Consider the following 24090-nt stretch of genomic DNA (forward strand, 5'->3'; position numbering starts at 1 on the left):
CATTAGCATTACGACAACAAATCAGTTCACATTCTACCACCAAATTTCTCATTCCAGTAATGTCGTATGGAATCCAAAGTCGGACAATTCATTACCAACAAGGCGGGCTAGAGGGCAAAGCCACAAACACGGCGAAGTAAAGGGCAAAGACAAAATAAGCGTACAGTCTTTTACAAATAATATTAATGTTTTAAATTTGTTCATTAAATTTTAAATATCATCTGATATAATATTATTTTATTGATTTTATTCATGATTTTTATTTAAGTTAAATTAATTTATGATTATTAACATATTATAATAGTCTGTATCCAAAAATTTGATACATTAATAGTAATTTTTCATACATAAGTACTTTATAATCTTTTTTGGTAATTATAAATACTTGCTAAATTGATTGGCTGAAGAATATAATTTGTTAAAAAGAATATCTGCCTTGGCATAATTAATATATATATATATATATATATTTTTTTTTTTTGTTTGAAATTGAAATTCATTGAAACCAAAATGTAAAGCTACAAATGAGTTTAGATTTAAAAAGCTTTCAGAGATACATTTTTCTGAATCATGCCAACAAAACATGAAGTTGGCAGCCAATTCGGATCCACCGGATCCAAAAAAACACTGGTCTGCCGCCCATTTACACACAAAGTTGGCCAACTTATTAGCTGATCTAGGGAAACCTAGTAACAGTTGTGACAAAGCAGTCACAACTGTGAGAGCATCTGACTCCACAATCACTCTGTTCCATCCCTGCGCAATTGCCACCTTCAAAGCTTTCTCTACCGCTTCCAGTTCAGCCACTTCAGGAATAGTTATGAGAGATTTGAAAGTATGGATGTGCAATACCTCTCCTCTTCTATTCTGGGCAATCATTGCCAACAAGCTATTGTTTTTTTTTCTCACGGCTGCATCTGTGTTAATCTTAATGAGATCATGTTGGAGATAGTTCCTTCTAATGTTGACTTGCTGAATCAGACTTGGAGATGAGGTAAACAAAATAACATTTTTTTTCATGGAGAACTTTGTTAATTCTCAGCCACCACAGATGTTCAAGCGTTAAATCACTGAACGTAAAGAACTTTCTCTCTATCTTCTTCATGTACTGGAAGAACTCTTTCAGGATTAGCTAAACATATAAGGCTGTGAATTTCTCCTTTTCATTAAAAAAACAAAAAAAAAAAAAAAAAAAGGCTGTGAATTTCTCGTAAAATCTTTTGTTAGTTATCACTGAGATAACGATGGGCACTCTTCCTTTTTTTTTTTTTTCTTTTTGGGTGGGAAATGGTGGGCCCTCTATTTAATTATAATAATCATAACAGCGGCAAACTATCAGGTAAAAGATGGACCCCACTTTATGTTTCAGTGGGAATTATTCAATTCTTCAATTATAGCCGCCACATCAGTTGCCAATTGAGCACTTCAAACCTTTCGCCCGTAGCTTTCACATTGATTTGACCAATCTCTCTTTCTTATTACATTTTGACCCATAATGAATTTTTCTTCCTTTTTTTTTTTTTTTTTTTTTTTTTTCTAATTTAAAACCCAAATTTTTTCTATCTTGAATTTTGTTATTATTATTATTATTATAAAGTATTTATGAGTGACTGCACTCAGTTTTGATTGGGAAGTGGGAAAAATGAGAATGAGTCCCTCCAAAAAATGAATAATGGAATGGTTGGTTGATATTGAAAAGGAAAAGAGAAGGAAAAAAAATAATAATAAGAATAATAAAAATGGAAAAAAGTTTCCAAACAGAAAATTCCAAAAGACATATGAAAATGGGAAATCCACTTTCTGTGTATGAACTTTAAAGAATGTTCCTTTTGGTCTACGGATGAGTGAATATCTGAGACACAATATTTATAACATTGAAATTGAAAGATAGCTTCTCTGAAAAAAGGCCTTCTTTTCACAGAGACACAGAGAGAGAGAGAGAGAGAGAGAGAGAGAATAAGAGCGAGTGGAGTCAGTGAGTTGGTGAGAGAATGGGGAACGAGAACTCCAAAGAGCCATCGTCGTCGTCGTCGTCATCGTTAGAGAGGAAAGAGTCGAGGCGATCGAGGCTGAAGCAAAAACTGCGGGTTGAACGTCATCATCTTCGGAATCGTCTTCGTCATCTTCGAAGTGGAACTAGAAATGGAAATGGAAATGGAAGTGGAAGCGATTCGTCTTCTCATAAGAAACTTCTCGATGCTGATCATTTCGCCGGAATCGCTCTTCTCACTCTTATCCGTGTAATTTTCCCTTCTTTTTTTTTTTTCAAAATTTTAAATTTTATTAGCAATTATTATATTCAGGAAGAGAGTATAAAAAAGAAGAAAAAAAAATGATTTGTATTCATTTTCACTTTTTTTTTTTGTTTTTTGGGTGTGTGTACAGGGGGAGATGAAATTCAGGGACAAGTGGCTTGCTTGCGTTTCTTTTGGAGAACAGACGTTTCGTACCCAAATCTCAGACTCGTAAAACAAAACTTACCTTTTTTTTTTTCTTTTTTTTTTTTTTCAAAAACAAAATTTAATTTAATCTTGTTTTTGTATTTTAATCCATATACCATGTTTGTTTATTTTTATTTTATTTTTTTGGTTGGTGGCTTGCAGCACTGACAAACCAGTCTGGAACTCGGTGAGTATCCTTCTTAGCCATGGAAAATGCTCTTCAGCTCGACTCGTGAAGTCACTGTTTGGCCTGGCACCGTTTATCAACTGCCACGTGGCAATATGACCCTTAACTGTCACGTGGCAGTTGCTAAATGGTACTGGGGTTGGGCTGCATAATGGTGCCGTTCTTTGGTGTCACAAAGTGATAGAAACTTTGCTGTACCATTTTTTTTTTTTTTTTTTTTTTTGCGTTTTTCTTTTTTCTTCTCTTTTTGGTATAAACAAACTGTTTTGAAAGTAACCCTTTTGTCTACCTTGGTGTCACAAAGTGATAGAAACTTTGCTGTATCATTTATTTATTTATTTTTTTTTTTGCGTTTTCCTTTTTTCTTCTCTTTTTGGTATAAACAAACTGTTTTGAAAGTAACCCTTTTGTCTATGCCAACCTTGCCTTCCTTTTTAACAGGAAAAAAAGCTGCTTTTGGAGAAGAATGGGCCTGAAGTTGCTAGGATATCCGTCTTTGAGGTTTACAACTTAATTTACACTATCCCTTTTCATCGCATTACTTTTTAAATAAGTCAAGATTGTTTGTTGAGGAAAGTGGTTGCTAGCTTCTACTTCAATTTGCTACAAAAGCAGTTGTTGTGCATGTTTGAAAAAAAATTGCTGGTTCTGTGAAGTACAGCGATCCGGCTTAAGTGTTATTTTGAAACTAAATATGGAGTTTGGCATATATTTATTATGAATTTATAGGTGTTATTTTGAAATTTGTATTTATTTTGTTGCTGACATGTCCATATTTGAGTTGGTCTCTGGTGGCCCAGAGTATGATACTTGCATTTTTATGTGTTACCATCTGCTGCACATGTATTATATATATATATATATATATAAATGTGCTTGTGTTTTTCCCTCTCAATTTTTGGCATGTTTAGGCATTAAAGCTTGATGCCACCCCTTTTTTTTTTTTTTTTTTTTTCCTTGTTCTGAAAAATTGCAATAGATTTCTCTATTTTAAGTTAATTGAATTGTAGAAATTATAATAATTTTATAATTTCTATACCATGCAGACCAATAAACTGTCCAGCAACAAGCTCATTGGATATTGTGAGATTAATTTACTTGAATTCCTAACACGGGTGAGTGACATTTGTTATTGAACTAATCATCATTTGGATTTCTACATTACTGAAGAAATTAAAATCCAATTTGTATTTGTAAATTTCTTCCACATAATCATTATTGAGTTTTATTAAGATGACGCGGCTCGCTCCTCTCTGTCTCCATCTCTTCAGTGACATATGACATGATATGATTTGCAGGATTTGGATTCTGACTATGAAATATTTGACCTGTTAGATCCATCAACACCAAATGTGGTGGTTGGCAAAATCCACATTTCATGCTCTGTTGAGGTGTGCAAGAAGTGACATATCCTTCTAGTGGAATTAATTAGTTAGTAATTATGGTTTTTGATGGTTACTTGAAAAAATTGACAGGATCCAGTTGAAACAGAAAAAGGTTTTGCAAGGCGCATCTTATCTATCGTGGTATGTTTAAATGATTTTCTATTAGATCTTATGGTTACTTCAACAAAATGTTGGTTTGTTATAGTTGCTATATTGATAAACATAATGTGTGTTAGTAGAAAAAAAAATGTCATAGGACTGAAAATATGTAACACTTTTAAGTGTGAAAATCATTTTATGAGTGCGTATTCATAGGCACTTAGGAATCAGTGTAATTTTCAATATTAAACTTAAATTTTGTATATATGTTTATGATGGTTTCCTCGGAGGTATTACTATTACTGAAGAAGTTATTGTGTTCACCCTCTAATGTGACATATGGATATCTAAGCCTTCATACTCTATACAGGACTATAATGGAGATGGGCAGCTTTCATTCCCTGAATTTTCTGAGTTAATTAATGCTTTTGGGAATCAAGTGGCAGTGGCTAAGGTATGTATTTGTAACTTAACTTCTTTGAATCTGTTTTCACAAATTCTTTTGGTATCAATACAGGCCTGCTAAAGTTAAATTATCTGGAAGTTTCTTGGAGTTTTGAATAGCTGGGTTTGGAAGTGAAAACACGATTTACTGTATTTTCTTTTTCTGTTTCTGGGAATTGTGAATTCAGGCTTTCAAATAACATGTTTTATAGATAGCTAAGGTGACCGCCTCAACCTTTATGTTGAACATCCACTAGCTTTTGTCTAAAAGGCATATATATATATATATATATTTGTTTTATATTTAAAGTGCTTCTACCCAACTGTTATAGGTTTTCTAATTCAAAATATGATGTTGTCCACCTCTAAATCTTCTCTGATCCAAATGCTGCTTGTGAAATTATTTATTCTTGTCTTTGTTAATTTCTTCTCTCTCTCTCTCTTTATCTCTCTCTCTATCCTTGTTTTTCTTTCTCCCTTTCGTTTTATTTTCAGTTTCTTAGCTATCATTTGCCTTGCTCATCAGAAAGAGGAACTCTTTAAAGAGGCGGACTTGAATGGGGATGGTGTGGTTAGCTTGGATGAACTGGCTTCACTTCTTGCTGTTCAACAAGAACGGTATGATGTATATAAATTTTAAATCCATTGGTCTGGATCATGTTGTGGTGTTCCATTTTGATGTCTAGGCACAAAAATTTCAATTTTCATCTCCCATTATGTTTTTCATCTCATATTGGTTCATATGATAACAAAAATCATTTGTCTTGTGTAATTATCTTCTGCTGAATATTTCCATTTTTAATGTCTTAACATTCGGCAACTAGATATGCTGTAATTATCTGATATCTGTTGAGTTTTATGCTTAAATTTCCCATATTCCATCTCAGTAAAATATCATTCTTGTTATAGTTGTTGCCTTTTTGCCTGTATTTTACTTGAGAGAATGCCGATTCTTGAATGTACATCACATCTAAAGATTGTTATCTTTATTCTCTAGTATAGTTTAATATTGCTTTTGAGATTTTATAATTTATATCAAATGGCCCACTTTTTTCAGGGCTTACTATTTGTATATGAAATGTGGACCTTTTTCTATTAATTGGTTATTGTTTAGTGCATGTTTGTGTTAACTTGATATACATACTTGTAACCATTTTTAGCAACTTGGAGTTTTTAAAATTGGTGGCAACTTAAGGAAAAATCAATATCTGGTTGTTTGTCTAGTCTTGTAGTTGGAACCTCCTAACCTTTTTGTAATTTTTTATTCTGGACATGCAAGGCCTGCATTTTTTCCTGTTATTGAATGTGCTACACAGGAGGCAAATTGTTAAGTTTGTATATATGTTAGATTGATATTTCACAGTTGGGTCCACTTCTTAACTGTTTAAGCCTTTCAATTGATGGTGACTTAAGAATAATATTTTTCCTGATATTAATCTTAGATTCTAAATGAAGCAACTCGTATTATACATTAATGTGTTCCAGGGAACCAATAATGACTTGCTGTCCTGTTTGTGGTGAAATTCTGGAAGCTTCTGATAAGCTGAACAACATGATTCATCTGACCCTGTGTTTCGATGAAGGAACTGGTAACCAAGTTATGACAGGAGGATTTTTAACTGACAAGGAGGCCTCATATGGGTGAGAAATTTATCATATCAGGGGGATATGGTTTGTTTTAGTATGATCATTGTGATTGAAATAATGTCCCAATCCCAATGTCGGAATGCTAAGGTCAAATCACATATTTGTAGGTGGATGTTCAAATTAAGTGAATGGGCCCATTTTTCATCCTATGATGTTGGTTTGAACAAAGGATCAAGTGCTTCCCATGTTCTGGTATGCTTTCTTCTTTTCTTTTTGTGTTTTTTCTGTGAATTCTGGTATCCTTTCTTGGTTTTGATTTTGTCCTTTTCAATTGTTTAAGCTTTAGGATCTGTTCTTACATTGTAAGATTTTTTTTTTATTTTTTTTTTGGCCTTAAAAGAGTGAAGCTGGTTTCCTGTAAGGGTATTAAGTTTGGGCCTTACTTTGTTAAGCAGCATTATGCTACTCTTCCGTTGGCCTTGTATATTTTGTTTTATGCCCTATATTTTTTCTGTATGCAGCTTGTATATTGTATGCGTGAAGATGTTGCTCTAAAGAACACAGATTTGAATTTGAGATGCTTTACCATTGTGACAAGTTTTCATGAAGTCTTTTTTTAATTTTTTTTGCTTCCACTTGAAGTCTTTTTTTGATGCAAGGATACTGTTGCCAGTTTCAATCATGACATAGTTAATACTTTTGCATTTTGTTTTATTCATCTGTCTTATCTACAATGCACCATACATGTTAAGACAGAGGTGCTCTATGCCTTTTAGTTGTTACAATGCATTAAGTTGCTTGATAGAATTGTTATCTGTTCTTTATTTTTCTTATTTTTACATAGGTTTTATTCTATTAAAAAACGACCACCTTGTCTTCAAAAAGTAATTGTTGTTTAGCTAAGAGTTGAGCATATTTTTCTTCAAAAGATTATTTTAAGTAAAGGAATGGCTGCCCTTTGTTTAAAAACCCCTTTGTATTTTGTGTTTTTTTTAATACAAACTTGTTTCTTTAATCTCAGAATTCAGTTTTTCTTGTCTGTTTATTAAACGTTTATTGTTTTAGGTATTTGATCGGAGGACTAAGAGGCTTGTGGAAGAATTAATTGATGGAAAAATTGTGTTGTCAATGAGAGCCATTTACCAGTCAAAAGTAGGGCTTGGGCTTGTTGGTAAAGGTATTTATTAATTAGTTTTAATACCTAGAAATACTGTATGTGTATGGATTACATTTATCTCTCTATCCGCCTCTTCCATTTACTTGTCCTGTGAGTCAATTGAATTGCTTCTGCAAATTGTGGAATATTTTGGTGTTAGATTGAGAATTTGACTAAAACTAATTAGTAAATTATTCTGGGGATAATGGGATTCAGTATTAACAGTGCTCTATATGAAATACAGTTATTAATTTTCAGTCTTTAGATGTTGTCCTTTCATGCAATTATTGTGCATGTTTTTCACTTCTTATGCTCGCATCTTCTACTGATGTTGATCTATCATTGAACTATTGAAAAATAATCAGAAATGCTTTTTTAAATCTTGTATCTCATCTTCCTGTTTTATTTCATTACATGCATATTTCCATAGCATTTTTGTTATTGTTATTCATTACTTTTGTTTTTCGCTTATTTTATTTTTTATTTTTCCAGCATTAATAATATGAATAGCTGCTCTTATAGTCATTTAATTAGTTGATTTAATGATTATAAGCAAGAACTAATTATCATTCAGTGTTCACGCTTGATGAAAATGTTGAGTAGTTATTGGAAGGATTTTGATTCAAATTAAAAATCCAAAATATAAAATTTAGAGGAAATAATTAAGGTTTTCATTGATTAAGCTTGTGCTTCTTGCTTGATTGCAGTCGATAGTCTTGATATGGAGTTAACTCTTGCATTAATATTCTCTGGCTAGGTTTTTGTTATTTTGGTTTTTCTCTAATTAATTTCCCTCCATTCTTTGACTCTTATGACACCATCTGCATGTAGGGGCGAAGGAGATTTTGCAAAGCATCTCCGAAAAGCAGGGGAGGAAGATGAATTCATTGGAATCTGCTAAAGATATACCGAAGTTTGTTGAATTTTTTAAGGCATGACAATATTTCTTCATAAATGATATATTCTTGAATTGAATTCTTTCAAACTTTGTGCATTAGGGTTATAAAGTTTCTGAACATGTTGTGATGCTTGATCCATATCTATGCGCATGGGTGCTGTTACATTGATTCTATGTAATCCAAGATGAGTATGTGTGGGAAAACATGTTCAAATGGAATGCACAAATGATGGTGTATCCTAAAGTAATGAAAATAAGGCAGGAGACTTTGTATGTTTGTGATGATAAATAAGCTACACCTGCACTTGTTATCCTTTCTGTTTTCTGAAGACAATAGATCACTAGATCCATATTTGGTTGCATAGTTTCTAAAAATTGTTTTCCAAATGTATTGAAGGATTTGGAAATTTGTTTTAAAGGTTTTTCATGGACAAGGAAAATATTTTTCTTCTTTTTTCTGATATTTTGGAATATATCCTGATAAACAGTTTTCGAGTAGTATATTCCATATATCATTTGGAATTTAAGAGCTGATTTTTTTTTTTTTTTGCATCATATACATTTGGATTTGAAAATCACTGGTGAAAACTATTTTTACTTAAAACCATTTAGTGATATTCTGATTCCTTCAATTTGTTGAAGTGGAATCGTTCACGCAGATTTCTACTACGTCTAGTTACATGGTTAGAACTTAGTTATCTACTGAGCCACTCTACAAAGGATGGAGCTTTTTCCAAGAATAGTTCTTGGTTGTTTTTTTGTTGGTACATTAGATTACATTTCACAAAAATGTTATGAATGCATGTAACTTAAGGATTGAGGTTTTCTTAGTAATTTTTCTTTCCCTTCTGATCTTGTAATGCCTTTCATATATTTTTTGCAATTGTCAGTAAAACACGTTGACGAGTAATGAATTTGTGTTTTTAAACATAATTTTGGTGTTGAAGTTTTTTTATGCAATCCTGATGCATCACTCTTGCTGACAATATTGTTTATCTATGGTGCTACAGGATCAAATCAATTTAGCTGATGTCAAGCACCCTTTGGAACATTTTAAGGTAGGCTAAGACCTTAATTTAAAATGATATTCATCGTTTTGCTTCCATGAATTATATGTGTTAGCATGTTGGATCAAATATGTTGTTATAAAGTGTAGATATGTATATTTTCTGCCTACTTAATGAAAAGTACAGGCTAAACTCTGTTTCCACTTAGATGTACAATATTTTTGTCCATGATTTGATTTGAAATAATAATAGAGTTACTTTAATTTGTTTGAATCGACTGGTTGTTCTGATATAATCTTGCTGATTTATTTGAGAGTTGTAGGATACTGTTCTTCAAAGCCCTGTTCATTACATCAGCCTTCTGTCAGTAGTTGGAATTTGAATATTTAATTTAACTTCTCTATTGGTTAGCAGTCCAAAGATGTGGACTGATATTAGAAGGAAGAACAAGAATCACATGGCCTAAATCGTATTTGACCTTCTGTCACCTTTTCAAAAATGGTGGATGGAGTTTTTGTGTGGTGTTTGAATATGCATTTAATTAGAAAGAGATAGTGATTTAGATCTCTTGTGAATGAATCATATTCCATGTGCCTAAATCAGTTCCCATACAACTCATGTACCTATTTGATGAAACAATCATTATAGGTTAGTAGTACTTCTCACAATTAGCACAACTATCTATTACTAGTAACTGCAAACAATTGGCTTTTAAAGCAGAGTCCTAAGACTTGGAGAATCCAGAACAGTTGGCAAAGTTTATTCACCTTGCATTTTATCAATGGTGTCCTACATTATCTATTAAATACAGTTAGACTGGATTTAGTTTTGCTTTCCTCTTAAAATTCAGCTCAACCCTTGTTCTATTTGATATCATCTACCATTATAAATTTAACCTCAAATTGGGGGTAAGCTCATATTTTTTGTTGGGCTTTCAGCTGTCTGCTGAAGGGATAAGCTAGTGCCTTTTGCTTGGTTTATATGAGTTTTGGATGGGGTGATGACATATCTATAGCATCAGCAGAACCTTGTATGTTGTAATATTAAGTGAGCTATTCTTGTGCAGACATTTAATGAATTCTTTGTGAGAGAGCTGAAGCCTGGTGTAAGACCAATTGCTTGCATGGAAGATGATAACGTTGCCATTTGTGCTGCTGATTGCCGTTTGACAGCATTTACATGTGTTGATGACAGTCTAAGATTTTGGATTAAGGTATTCTTTTGCTACTTACAAATATTGTAGATAGTATTTATTGCCTCTCTTTTTCCATATTTAATAATTAAAATTTGCATGTTTATTTTAAAGGAAAAAAGTTGGATGATTGATGATAAAATAATTTAAATGAACACTAATTTACCAAAAAACCGAAAGATTGAAGTGAACACTAATTCACATTGTATGCTTAGGGGAAGTACTATAATTTAAAAGAGTGGTTTACTTACTATTGCATACATGCATCTTACAGTGACGTATTTGTCATATTACTATAAGGGGCATTTAACCTCAAACTGATATCTGAATTGTGAATTTTTTTATTTTTTATTTTTTTGCCCCCCTGTAATCATGCCATTGCTTATACAGCTAAACCCCTGAAGTTGCATCTATTAGAGAGCTTTTATGAACTTCACTTGTATTTGAACATTTTCCAGCTACTGCAAGTGTGGGGCTTGATGGCTGAAAATGCTCTAAATCCTCTACATAGGAATGCAAAGCATTGGATTAGAGAAAAAAACATTTCTAGTTGAAGTTTTGGATAGATATGCATCAGTTCACACACTTGATTTGAGACTCTAATCAAATTGGACAACATCAGTCATGCATTTGAGTTGAAATAACATGAGGTGTCCATTTGTATCTATACCCAGAAGTTTTGGGAAGATAATTGGTGCATGAGATATCCATATGTAATTATAACTGGGGTGCGATAAATAATGTGGCATTTATGCATAATTTATTCATGTGTAATGTTTTTTAATATTCCTTATAATAGTTCAATTTGATCTAAGCTGCTGGATAAATCTTCGTTTCATCATTCTATTTCTAGGGTCGCAAGTTTTCAATACAAGGTCTTCTTGGGCAAGAAATCAGTTCAAGTGCTTTTATTGATGGAACATTGGTCATATTTCGTTTGGCACCTCAGGTTTTTATCTTGATAACGTATTTTATTTTATTTTATTTTATTTCTAAATATACCATGATTTTCAACTTTATACATTGTTGTATTCTATTTCAAAATTTCATATCTTCAATTGTTTCAGGATTATCATCGGTTCCATGTTCCTGTTACTGGAACAGTTGGGAAGTTTGTCAGCATACCTGGGTGTTTATATACAGTATGTGGAAGAAGACTTATAAGATATACTTAATTGATATGTCGCTCAATATGTCGTCATTTGTTTGACTTCATATTCTGATTTATTTATTTATTTAGTAATAATTAAAGTTGCTATTTTCTTACAGGTTAACCCCATAGCTATAAATAGCAAATATTGTAATGTCTTCACAGAGAATAAGCGCGTTGTAACTACTATTTCCACTGCAGAATTTGGGAAGGTTTGTCAGTGCTGTCATTTGGCTTTCCAGAATTTTGCATAAATTATAGGGGATAACCAACAGGTTGGATATTCAAGAGAGTTTTGCTTAAGCATCTGGACTAAGGAAAATGTTTTGCACATTATTTGTTACTGCACTGCTTGTGCTGTGCTGTATTAGGACAAGAAAAAACCTAGAAAGATGAATGATACATTTTTCATACTTGAATGTCTAATTTACGTTCATGGCTTCGAATTTAGATCTCATTTTTATATCCCGTCAGTGTTTAGCTGTGGATGGCTAACAGAAACTTCATTCTTTCCAGATTAAGAAGATTATGACAACTTAGTTGTAAAATATTCTAACCTTTTGGCTGCAGGTGGCATTTGTAGCAATTGGAGCAACTATGGTTGGCAGCATAACCTTTCTAAAGAAGACGGGTGACTATGTCAAGAAGGGAGATGAGGTTAAAATTTATTATACAATTTCCTTCGTGTTTCTTTTTTACTTATCTTTTCCGTTGTCACTGCTAATTTGACATTGCATACATTTACAGTTTGGATATTTCTCATTTGGTGGAAGCACGGTAATCTGTGTTTTCGAAAAGGTTAGTATTAGAGTGTACGGCTGTTGAATATGAATAGAGTTTCTACCTTAATTCAGTTTTCTTTGAGCTATTCTAAAATAATATAATTTCTGTTCTAAGACATTAACACATTAACCTGTTCATTTTCCAAAATTCCACTTTCCAAGTTTATCTGCAGAGATATTTCTCTTCGAGAAGTTAAAATCTTGTCTACAACCAGAAGTTGTGCAATTTTAAATGAATGCATTTTTCGTTAGCATCACCTGGCAACATATTTAAAATTTTAGCTGTATACAAAAGGTAATTTCCTTCTAGCTTCTTTATCCTGTGTTATGTTTTGCAGAATGCGATTGAGATCGACAAGGACCTTCTAGAGAATAGTGCCAGGTCGCTTGAGACCTTGGTTTCTGTTGGGATGAAGTTGGGTGTCTCCAAGAAAGCATACGACCATGGGCTGCCAAACTTGGAAAGGTGTGCGTTACAAGATTAGAGAGATACTGTAGGAACCAACTTATTATACCAATTTTTTGGATATCGACTGAAATGACAATGTCTTATTTGTTGGTTCTACTACCTGACCAATAAGATGCTGACATGTCATTTTGGTATTAAAAAATGGTGAGTAGCTGGTGGCAATAGTATTAGTTTACTAACAAGATTAAGATAATAATATATATATATATATATATTTTTTTTATATATTTGCGTATAAGTTTAGTCCCGCTGAAGCCAGGTTTTTCTTTGTAATTAGTTGCTCATGAAACAAGTTTATGATATTAATTCTCAATAACGCAATCACAATTAGTGCAATGATATTGAATTTGTAATTTTTGTTCTATTTGTGGAACAACGAAGAATGACAATGTCTAAACTGTTACTTACAAAAATCACTTGCACATTGTTACACCATGGCAATGTATGTGTTTGAAAACAAAATGTACAGAGAATCATGCTCTTCTGCAACATAAAAAAGCATATGAAAACTGGTATGTAGTACTTCATTCTCATTTCAGTGCCCTCGTGTGAATTATAATTCCAAAGTTAATGTACTTAAAATGAAACATGCATTTACCTATTAATAGTTAATATACTCCAAATGGGTTTCGGGCCCCGAATAGTAATATACCCCCTCAACCTCATTCACAAAACAAAAGTGTCTGTCTCAAAAGACAGAAGAAAAGGTCAAAGAGAAAAATGAAAATGAAAAACAAAAAACAAAAAAGGAACCAAATTAAATGTAAGGGAATTAAATTACTCTAAAATGCAAGGTTAAGAAATATCAGATTTGTTTTTTTTCTCCTTCATATCTCAGCTTTTTCTTAATTTTTTTTCAGTAAGTGCGTGTATAACCTCCTGTGTTGTAGTTATTGTAGTTGTTTTGTTGTAATTTTGAAAATCCCATTTGTCCTTGCATTCCATCCCTTGCATATTGTTGCCACATCATTTGTTCCTCCAACAACAGCTTCTGCTTCTTCTCCATGTCTGACATTTGCACATAAGGTGGTGGTGCGACAGCCATTGAGGCGGCGAACGGGTCTGTTTGCACCGTACTAGCTCCCGGATTGTTGGACGTCGGCGGTGCTGGCAACGCCAACATTGCGGGTCGTCCAGCTGATCCGAGAGCGACGCTGCTGGCACTTCCACTGTTTCCATATCCAGGAGCTTGCATTGCTGATGTGTTCGTTGAATGCTGATACATTCCATTCAACAACAACATATCAAAACCACCGCCAAGTGCTGCCTTCTGGTGCTGCAATCCGCTCGCAGATTGAACCAAGGCTGTTTCCCAATCGGCGGTTTCTTCTGAAAACGCTTGCCAACCAGGTCCAGTAGTAGTACCAGAACTAGCAGTTGCTGATGAACCATCATCAAACAAAGCCAAAGCCAACTTATCAGCATGCTCTTCACTTGTTGGAGCATCGTCTCCCAAGTTCAAAAGATCACCCTCTGTTAGTTGTGGTACCTTAATGAGCTCCTCCTCCACTTTTGGAGGCTCTTCTTCTTCCTTAACTTCTTCGGCTTCGGGTTCGACCACATCCTCCGGTGCTGGTAAAGCTTTAATGGCGTTCATATCCTCTTCTGGTTCTTCTTCTTTCACAGGCTCTTCGGGTTTCTCTTCGGATGTTGCTCTTGCACTTTGCGCTAAAGCCGACTTGTCTCTAATGAACTCGTCCATGACCTCGAGTTTCTTGGTGGTGATCTTTTCGACTTCTGGGTATTCGGAGGAGCGAGCAATGGCAATGGTTTTGGTCCAGCTATAGAACATGTCTAGCTCGTCGAATTGCTTTCCGACACGGCAGAAGATTTCGTAGACCCTGACACATTCAGACACCTCAAGCTCTGTGAAGCGGTCGATCAAAATGCCCATCGCTTCTGTGATGTCATAATATATCTGGAAACTCTCTTTCACTGTGGGATAAAGAGCCACTGCAACAACCCTGTTTGTCTTTGCTGCACCTGTTTTGTATATGTATACATACATATACAAAAATGTTAGTAACATTAAATTTCACATAATTAATCAAGTGTGTCTAAAAAGTAACAAAAAATGTTCCAAAAAGTATTGGGTATATTTTTTGGTGGGAAGATACTAAATTAAGGAACTAATTAGGAGAATAGTTACAGTGTTTTGCAGGAAAAACAATCATTGTCTCTGGATTACCAACTCTAATCCCAGGACTATCTGAAATTTGCTCCTTTTATTGGCCTTTGGTTAGCATAAAATTAAGCATATGGACATTGTAGTTGCAGGAAATGAGCTTTCGTCAACTTTGACCATTGAAAAGTTAAAAGAAAATACGATTTAATTTAATTTTTCAAGTATATATATATATATATATATATAAATACATACATGTACATCATTTTAATAAATCGAAACCCAAACTTAAAACACAAGAAGGGAAAAATTACTAAAAATCAACACATTCAATTTATACACAAATTTCTCAAGCATTAAAATGGTAATATTGGATATGAAAGAACTCATGCATATATAGATAAGCATGGCATTGAAGCATGCGTATACAAGCTATCAATTGCAGTTTTCATGCACATGAATAGCTTATAATTTATGTAAACACACACACACAAACGTACATATACAAATCGAATACATTATATAAATACAAAATACGAACCTGTAGGGCGACAAGCCAAAAACCTCTCGAGGAGCTGTTGCAGGTGCTGAATCCTGGAAAACACTTGCTCGGTCTTCATCTCACGAACCGGTGTGGCTCTCACACATATCTGCTGGTTGTTGTTATTATTATCTCTGTCTCTGTCTCTTTCTCTGTCTTTGTCTCTATTGTTATTGTTGTAATAAGCGTCTGGGTCATCGTCGTCATCGAATCCGAAGGCGCTTCGCTTGCCTCTCCTGCTCTGCATCCTGAACTCAAGCCTTTCATCCAGGTACAATGCGTAAGTCCTCACGAACGCCGAGTAATCCCACGAGTTGGAGTTGGAGGCGTCGCGGAAATCAGACATGTTGAGGAACCTCGTTCCCCTTCTTGTCGAGAAGAAGATCTCTTGCTCGTAAGCCGGATCTCCCTCGGCCAACAGCCTCTGGATCAGCATTAGGGTTTTCAAAGCCACGGTCCAGTTCTTGGTCTTGTTCAGCCTCCTAGATAAGGTGTTTACGCAGGCGCTTATGTAGGCTCGAGAATAGCATGTCAAGCTCAATATCTCTCTGATATGTTTCTCTTCCGCCGGATATTCTTCGTGTCTCGTTGCTTTAACAATGGCAACATCTAGGTCTGCTAATGAAGCACTGTTTCCGACTTTGGCAATGGAAATGCTTGTTTGATCTTTTACAGCACCAATGGCTCTTTTTAACTTGCCAGGAGCCATGGAGTTTTGATTTGGTTTATATATTTATATGTTTTTTTTTATTTTTTATTTTTGGAGATTTTATTAATGGATGTTTGTTTGGAGGAAAAAGAAAATGGAAGAGAAAAGAAAAGAAGAGAAAGAAAGAAAGCTTTTTTTTCTTCAAGTGTTTCAGCTCTCTCTTTTCTCCTCTTTTGAATTTTTTTTTTTTTTTCTTCTTCTTCTCTTCAACTTCTTTTGATTTTTCTTTGATCCAAAAACTAAGTATGATGATTTTCGAACAACCATGAATTAAGCACCATTATGGCATTGAAATGTGGAGTATTAGAGGGAGATAATAACCCACGTGGTTGATTTGTATTTGCTAGTTGAAAATGTTTATGGACTTTAGTTATTGTGTTTAAGATTTTATTTTATTTTATTTTATTCTTTCTGTTGGTTTGTTTTTAATTTGGTTTTAAAATGAAGTCGGACAAAGATTACATTTTGTTTTGTCGTTTCCTTTGACCTGTTCAAGGGTTACGAGAACCACGTAAATAAGATTAGTAAATTGGAGGTCCATGTTTTGTATAAAATATATATTTTCTATTTATGGATTAGAAAATTACTTACACGTGTAAACTCCCTTAACGTTTACTCTAAGCTCATGTTTTGTTTCCTTAATTTTCTTTTTATCTTTTGAAGTAGAAAAATTCGTATTGGTAAAAATTGTTTGAGGAAAATTGTGCTTTTATAACTCTTTCTTTCTTTGTTGCATATTGCACCCACATTTTATTGTGGACATAATGACTATATATTAGTTAAATACTTCAATAACCCTGAAAAAATATGCACCGACCTATTGGCTAGTGATTTGGAGTCTCTCTTGGTGAGTGCCAATTTACCAATAATGATTTTTATTTTATTTTGTATTTTTATTTTATTTTTATCCTTTCTCATTCTTGCCAGGTACCATTGATGATGCCATTTTATTTAAAAACGATAACAAAAATATAAAATAAATTAAAAAAATGAATATTCTATTATTGATCGATCATAAATGAAGATAAAATATCTTCATCCCAATTCACCATCTACATTAATTGTAAAGAGGAAACTTATTAGTTCTCACTTCTTCCAAACTAATGGAGAGTCCATTGAAAGAAACTCAATCAATAAAGTGCATGATTAGCCTTTTCTAAACTCAACCACTACAATCAACATGCTGAGACAAAAGCAACAAATTAAGAAGATTACTTAACAATGCTATATCTATTGTTATCAAAGGAAACACAATCAAGCATAGGATCCCAAAACTTTTCATTTTGCCTCAACAATCAATAGCCAACGAGGGAAGGAAATTTTTTGAAGTACTCCCAAAACAATTTGCATAGGCCAACCCCTTTTAATCCGTGACAAAATTTATAAGAAAATTGTAAAAAAAGACAAAAGTACTTCGAAAGAAAGAATGAGAATTAATTAATTGTTTCTTCCCTTCACATGAGAATGATACATTTATGTATGTATATATATATTCCTCTTTTGGTCAAGCTAATAATTCACAATAATATTAGAGTTATAATATATTCATTGAATTTATTTATCAGCAAGTAATAAGTAATATGATAGTATTTAATTAAATTATTTTTTCAATTTATTTATTCATTTAAAAATTTATTTTTTACATTTAAATTATATGAATATATCAATTAATAATATTTTAATACATATCATTTGATATATAAATTTAATAATTGTTTTAGTAACTATTACTGCATAATTAAACCAAGTCAACATTAAAGTACTACATGGTATGTCTACAAAAACATCATTACTAAAGAATAAAGAATAAAAACACACTAGATTGTTTTCTTTTTGGACGAGATGATTAATTAACGTTTTTCTTGATTAATTTCTAAGATGCGATGCAATAATGAAAAGCAAATTTAAACACCAAGACAAAATGACACACACCGCCAAATTAAAGTTAACGTGTTTCTCGATTAATTCTCTGTTCAATTTTTTTTTTTTTAAAAAAAAAAACATTTAAAAAAAATAAAAGAAAAAAAGAAACCAATATAAAAAAAAACATTTAAAAAAAATAAAAGAAAAAAAGAAACCAATATTTTCACTTTTCAAGGGTTACGAGAACCATATAAATAAAGATTAGTAAGTGAAGGTCAATGTTCGCAGGAAACCTTTTTTATATATGGATAAAAGAATTACTCGCACGTTTTAACTTTCTTTTGACAACCACTAAGATTTGAAATATTCGTAACTTTTTTCTTTTCCCTTTGTCTTGAAAGTAGAATAATTCCTACCGGGAATCATTGTTTGAGGAAAATTTTATTTTTTTAACTTTTTCTTGTATTGATCGGCGCAAAATTAACGACAGTTTGGTGTGGACCTATATAGTGATATATATATATATATATATATTTGTTTTCATATAGTAAGTCACTTATAAAAAAAAGTTATGAAAGACTCATTTAGATTATAAAAATCATATACATTTTATGGTTGTAAATGTTATTCTTATAGTATCTTTGTATAGGTTCCTTTTATATATATATATATATATATATATTAGAGATTTTTGATCTAGTGGGTTACTTAATTCACCTATAGTGCAAGATATTAACATGACATAAAACTAAATGAGAATAATTATAAAGAAATGCATAATTTTTTTTTTTTAAAAAAGTCCAATATTATTTAGCATCATGTAATAATTTAATTGATTTCTTTTAAAGGATTTACTTTTTCTTACTTATTCAATATTAATATATATATATATATATATATATATATATATATATATATATATTTTTTTTTTTTTTAAATTTATAGTATCATATATAATTTATCGGACTTATTCTTAGATAACCAATGATAAAAATTAACTAGGCAGCTTAGTAGATCATTATATATATATATATACAATTTTGATCATATAGTGGGGACATAGGGAAAAATATTATAAATGACAATATTTATAACCATTAAATCTATATGATTTGTGTGATATGACAGTTTTAAATGACAGTTACTTATAGTTCATTTCTAAAAATCCCTCACTATATTAAACCCATATGTATATGTATGTATAGAACTTTTCTTTTTTTTTTTGTAATAAATTTAAGGCTAGTGATATAGTCTCTCTTAATCATAATGCCAATTTACTGTCTTCATTAATTTGTAGATCAGAAGAAGCTCATAAATCCTTACTTTTCTCAAATGGAGAATCCATTGAAAGAAAACTCCATCAACAAAAAGCATGATTTGTCTTTCTGTACTCGACCACTATAATCAACAAGCTGAGTCAAAAGCAACAAAGAAAATTACTTAACAATGATCATATGTGTATTGTTATATCAAAGAAAGCATAATCAAGGATGGGATCCCAAAAACTTTTATTTTGCCTCAACAATTGAGAGCCAAACAAGGGGGAGAATCTCATCTATGCCTGCAATGTTTGATAAAAATTCATTCATATCTGTAAAGTTTAAAAAATTATCACTTACACTCCTGAGGATTGGAAAAATTATCATTTACAATCTTGGAACTGATTTTTAAGTAAATTGATTTATAAAAACTTTATTTTACCCCTTTCAAAATAAATATCAAAATTTTATTTTATGATCTTTTTATAAAATAATATATACATATTAAAACTGTATTTTATTTATTACTATTTAATTATAATCTTTATCATTATTACTTTTTTAATTATATTCTTTATTGTTATTTAAATGAAATTTATAGTAAATGATATATATATATTTTTTTTATGTACACAATTATAAATTGTCGACAATAGACTAATAATGTAACATTTATTTTGACACATAAGGATATAATAGATTTTTCGTAAATCAATTTGATCAACTTTAAGAATGATAAATGATAATTAATATATGAAACCTCAATGAATATGTAATGATTTTTCAAACCTTTAAAGTGTTAATAAAATTTCTATCAAACCTATGAGGTGTTGATAAAGTTTCTACCAAACTTCGAGGGTGTAAATCAAATTTTCTCTCGGGGAAGAGAATATTTTTAGGTACTCCTATATCAATTTTCATAGGCCAATTCCAAATAATATATCAATTTTTTTTTTAAGAAAGGTGCTTTATTTATTTATTTAATTAGGAAAAGACAAAGGACTTTGAAAGAAAGAAGGAAAATTTATTAACTGTTTCTTTCCTTTGAGCATAAATGAGAATATATATGTATGTATATAAATATCCATCTTTTGGTTATCTGAGGAAAACATCATTAGCAAAAAATTTAAAAAAAATAAAAATAAAAATCTGAAAACGCACTTGAAAGGAAAAAAAAAAAATGTGTTGATGATTATTTAACGTGTTTCTTGATTAATTTCTAGGACCGATCCATTGAAAGTGACACACAAGGCGCCAATTAAAGTATAAAAGCTTTATATATATATATATATATATATATATATATATATAAATAAGATTTTTGCTATTTATTGTTATTGATGAGTTCATCAATCTATTTGAAAATTTTTAATAAAAATATTTAATTTTATTATTTATTATTTTAAAATTTTAAAAATATATTTTTTAATAATAAATATCATGAGATTTATAAGTTTCTACTTATTCATCAATGAAAAACAAATAATATTTTTCTTTTATATATATATATATATATGTATGTATGTATGTATGTATACACCCTTTCGATTAGTAATTACTGTAATGGTAAAAAAAGAAAAATATTCCACTTTCCGTTTGACTTTTATCTAGGTGCATGTGTCTTTGCTAGCTAGTTAAAAGGTAAGATGGGCAAAAAGGTTGGTAAAACTTTTGATTCCGAACATAGATTCGATCGAATAATTTTTACAAATAGATATTTAGTGAATAATTTTTTAAAAAATAACGATTTGTACGATGTAATAATAAAAAAGCAAAAATAAGTAAATAATAACCATTATTAAAAAGTGACATCTAACATTTGGATGGGTATCCATATAATTGGTTAATATTTTATTTATATATGGAGACGTGTGTCACTTGCTAGTTTTTGATTAAGAGTATAAAAATAATATATGTGGGTTTAGTACACATCATCTAGGCAGTTTATAATGATCCTAAAAGAACAAATAAAATATATTTAAAACAAAAATTGGACACTAATTAATGATCATTTTAATTACTTGGAGAAGTCTAAGCAAAGTAGCTAGCCCTAGCTAGAATAAAATGCACTATAAAGAGTTTGTGCTCTTGGTTTACTTTCATTGTTTTCTTTGATAACAAAACATAATTGATTGTTTTATATGTTATATAAAATTATAAGTGGGAACCATTTTTGAAAGTGTCCAACAGTGACCTTAGCAAATCTTGTTGAACTCCCACATCCTAAGGAATAGTTTTGATAATTATTTATTGGTACGTTTTCATGTGAAGTGTGCGTTTGAGATCTCTCAATTGTCCTACTAAAAACCATTCATTACTATTCCTAAGGGAGATGCATATGGAGAAAGAAAAATGACCCATAACTTAATTTTTTATAGATGACTTATATATTTTCTAATGAAAAGAAACAAAAAACCATAATAATTATGATAAATGATTGTTTGTATATAGGCGCAAAACACACACACACACTCCTCCAAAATGAAAAGTGGGGCCTATCCAAGTTCTAAATATTGGTCCAGGACCAAACCCATTTTCTCATTTGACACGTGGATACCCCAAGATGCATGATATCAGCATGAAGTGTGCTGATGACCCACGCCCATGTCTCAAATTTTATATATATATTTTTTTTTCTTAAGAAAAAAAGAAAAAAAAAAGAAAAAGAAAGAAGCAATAATTAATAGCATGGAGTATATAAAACACATATAGAAAGGTACCCAAATTTTTATTTTTTGTGGCACTACCATTTCTCTCTTCTAAAAATTCCCCGTTACTTAGTAAGCATCCAACATGTTCCGTTGGCGGCCGTATTGGAAGCAGCAAGATTAATTAAAAAGCACTCTTTTCTCATTTTTATTTGAAACTCCCCTGTTTATGATTTTACTTTGATCAAATCTCCTTCCTCTGCTTCTTTCTCACGTCACATATATTCTCTCTCTTTGGACACTTATAAATATCATCTACAACTTAAACCCTTTTCCTTTATTACCACCAATTATATCATTCCCCCTCCTTATTCATTTTGTTATCTTTCTTCTCCTCCTTTTTGTTTTTTCTCTGCTTTTCCTAATAATATTAATTTTGAGTTATGGGAGATCATAACAATGTCAATCTTCCTCCTGGTTTTCGATTCTATCCCACAGATGAAGAGCTTGTTGTTCATTTCCTTCATCGTAAGGCTTCCCTTTTGCCTTGCCATCCCGACGTCATCCCCGATCTCGATCTCTACCCCTATGATCCATGGGACCTCACAGGTACGTATATATATATATATATATATATTAGGTGTACGAAAATGTTATGTATTGCACATGCTATGAGTTTTTCCTCATTTCCTTCTCATATAATTGGATGCACAATAGTATGGTAAAATTCTAGCAGTTGGGATGGACATACATAATACATGCAATGACATGGATGCATGGCAGTGTATATAGTACATACTGATGTGTGTACTTATAGGTAAAGCTTTGGAGGAAGGGAATCAATGGTACTTCTTCAGCAGAAAAACTCAGAACGAAAGGGTTACGAATAATGGGTATTGGAAAGCAATGGGAATTGAGGAAGCTGTTCTCTCAAGCTCCGGTAGAAGAGTTGGAACAAAGAAATACTTGGTGTTCTACCTGGGGGAATCTCCTTCCGGCATTAAAACCAATTGGATAATGCATGAATATCATCTCTCAGATTCTGCTTCTTCTTCCTCATCAAGATCATCATCCAAAGGAAGATCAACCAAAAAAATAGTTAGTATATAATACATTTTATTTATATATATGTATGTGTATGTATGTATTTATACAAATTCGTGCTATAGTGGGCGTAGGTAATCTTTTGACGTTGAAAGATCATTTTTGTTTTTTTTTCTTTCATATATATGGATTACGTGTAATCCGCAGTCTTTTCGTAAAAATTACCCATACCCACTATAATGGGACTGTATATATGTGTGTACATAAGTTATTGATGATTTTGGTATTTGTGTTGGTGTTTTCAGGATTATAGTAAATGGGTGGTTTGTAGAGTGTATGAGCGTGATGAAGATGATGATGGAACAGAGCTTTCATGCTTGGATGAAGTTTTCTTATCTCTTGATGATCTTGATGAAATTAGCTTGCCAAATTAGATTACAAGTTCAGTGAAAGAAAACTGCAAAAGGAAGCCAAAAAAAAAAAAAAGAAGATCCAAGAATGGTCTTTTTATATATAAAGCAAGTTAGCTACCTTTATCCAGATGTAGAAGAAGTTGTTCATTATTTCTTCAACTAAATTGTTGTAACCAAGTGCTCTCCTTGTACTTTGCTAATGGTATTATTATTATTATTATCAATTTGTGGGCAGCAAGTTTTCACCCAAAAAAAAAAAAAAAAAAAAAAAGGAAAAAAATTTGTGGGCTGCAAGAGAAAAAAACAGGGAATGACAATTTTAATATACATAAATCTAAATTACCCAAGGGTACTGTTACTTTTCCTGCTTTCCGTTCCAAATGTTGACACCTTTAGTGGGCCAAATAAGGTACAATATCCACCACAGAAGCATATGTGTTGGTATATATATGAAAATGAATCCAATCAAGAATGAAAGAGAAAACCAAATGTGTTGCATGGAAGATGTGTGCACTTGGAAAATGGATGAGGAAGAGCGGCTTAATATTTGTCTTTATCTTTTGTTTTGGGATTGGGATGATCACGTGTTAGAGAGAGAGAGAGAAAGAGAAAGAGAGAGAGAGAGAGAGAGAGAGAGAGAGAGAGAGAGAGAGAGAGATGTGTGGAGCCCAGAGAGCACTGTAATGGTAAG

At 31.9% G+C, this 24090-nt stretch overlaps 3 protein-coding genes across 3 annotated transcripts; 2 read left to right on the forward strand and 1 right to left on the reverse strand.

Annotated features, from left to right (window-relative positions):
* The first annotated feature begins 1707 nt into the window (after positions 1-1707).
* On the forward strand, positions 1708-13022 carry LOC107427778 (phosphatidylserine decarboxylase proenzyme 3). The gene is made up of 21 exons (XM_016038161.4): positions 1708-2240; positions 2386-2465; positions 2604-2628; positions 3070-3129; positions 3675-3743; positions 3927-4019; positions 4104-4154; positions 4483-4566; positions 5083-5174; positions 6042-6197; positions 6311-6395; positions 7209-7320; positions 8131-8231; positions 9208-9255; positions 10271-10417; positions 11250-11345; positions 11464-11538; positions 11666-11758; positions 12117-12203; positions 12294-12344; positions 12667-13022. The coding sequence occupies exons 1-21, from the start codon at positions 1992-1994 to the stop codon at positions 12811-12813; spliced, it is 2001 nt and encodes a 666-aa protein (XP_015893647.3). The 5' UTR covers positions 1708-1991; the 3' UTR covers positions 12814-13022.
* Positions 13023-13545: 523 nt separating this feature from the next.
* LOC107427787 (putative clathrin assembly protein At1g03050) lies at positions 13546-16403 on the reverse strand. The gene is made up of 2 exons (XM_016038175.4): positions 15464-16403; positions 13546-14780 (listed from the first exon to the last, which is right to left on the reverse strand). Exons 1-2 carry the CDS (start codon positions 16170-16172, stop codon positions 13654-13656), a joined length of 1836 nt encoding a protein of 611 aa, XP_015893661.2. The 5' UTR covers positions 16173-16403; the 3' UTR covers positions 13546-13653.
* Positions 16404-22040: 5637 nt separating this feature from the next.
* On the forward strand, positions 22041-23623 carry LOC107427761 (NAC domain-containing protein 104). Its single transcript, XM_048480288.2, has 3 exons — positions 22041-22551; positions 22760-23040; positions 23292-23623. The coding sequence occupies exons 1-3, from the start codon at positions 22386-22388 to the stop codon at positions 23418-23420; spliced, it is 576 nt and encodes a 191-aa protein (XP_048336245.1). The 5' UTR covers positions 22041-22385; the 3' UTR covers positions 23421-23623.
* The last annotated feature ends 467 nt before the right edge of the window (positions 23624-24090 follow it).

Source organism: Ziziphus jujuba, chromosome 9 (genome assembly GCF_031755915.1).
Source record: "Ziziphus jujuba cultivar Dongzao chromosome 9, ASM3175591v1".
Taxonomy (NCBI): Eukaryota; Viridiplantae; Streptophyta; class Magnoliopsida; order Rosales; family Rhamnaceae; genus Ziziphus; species Ziziphus jujuba.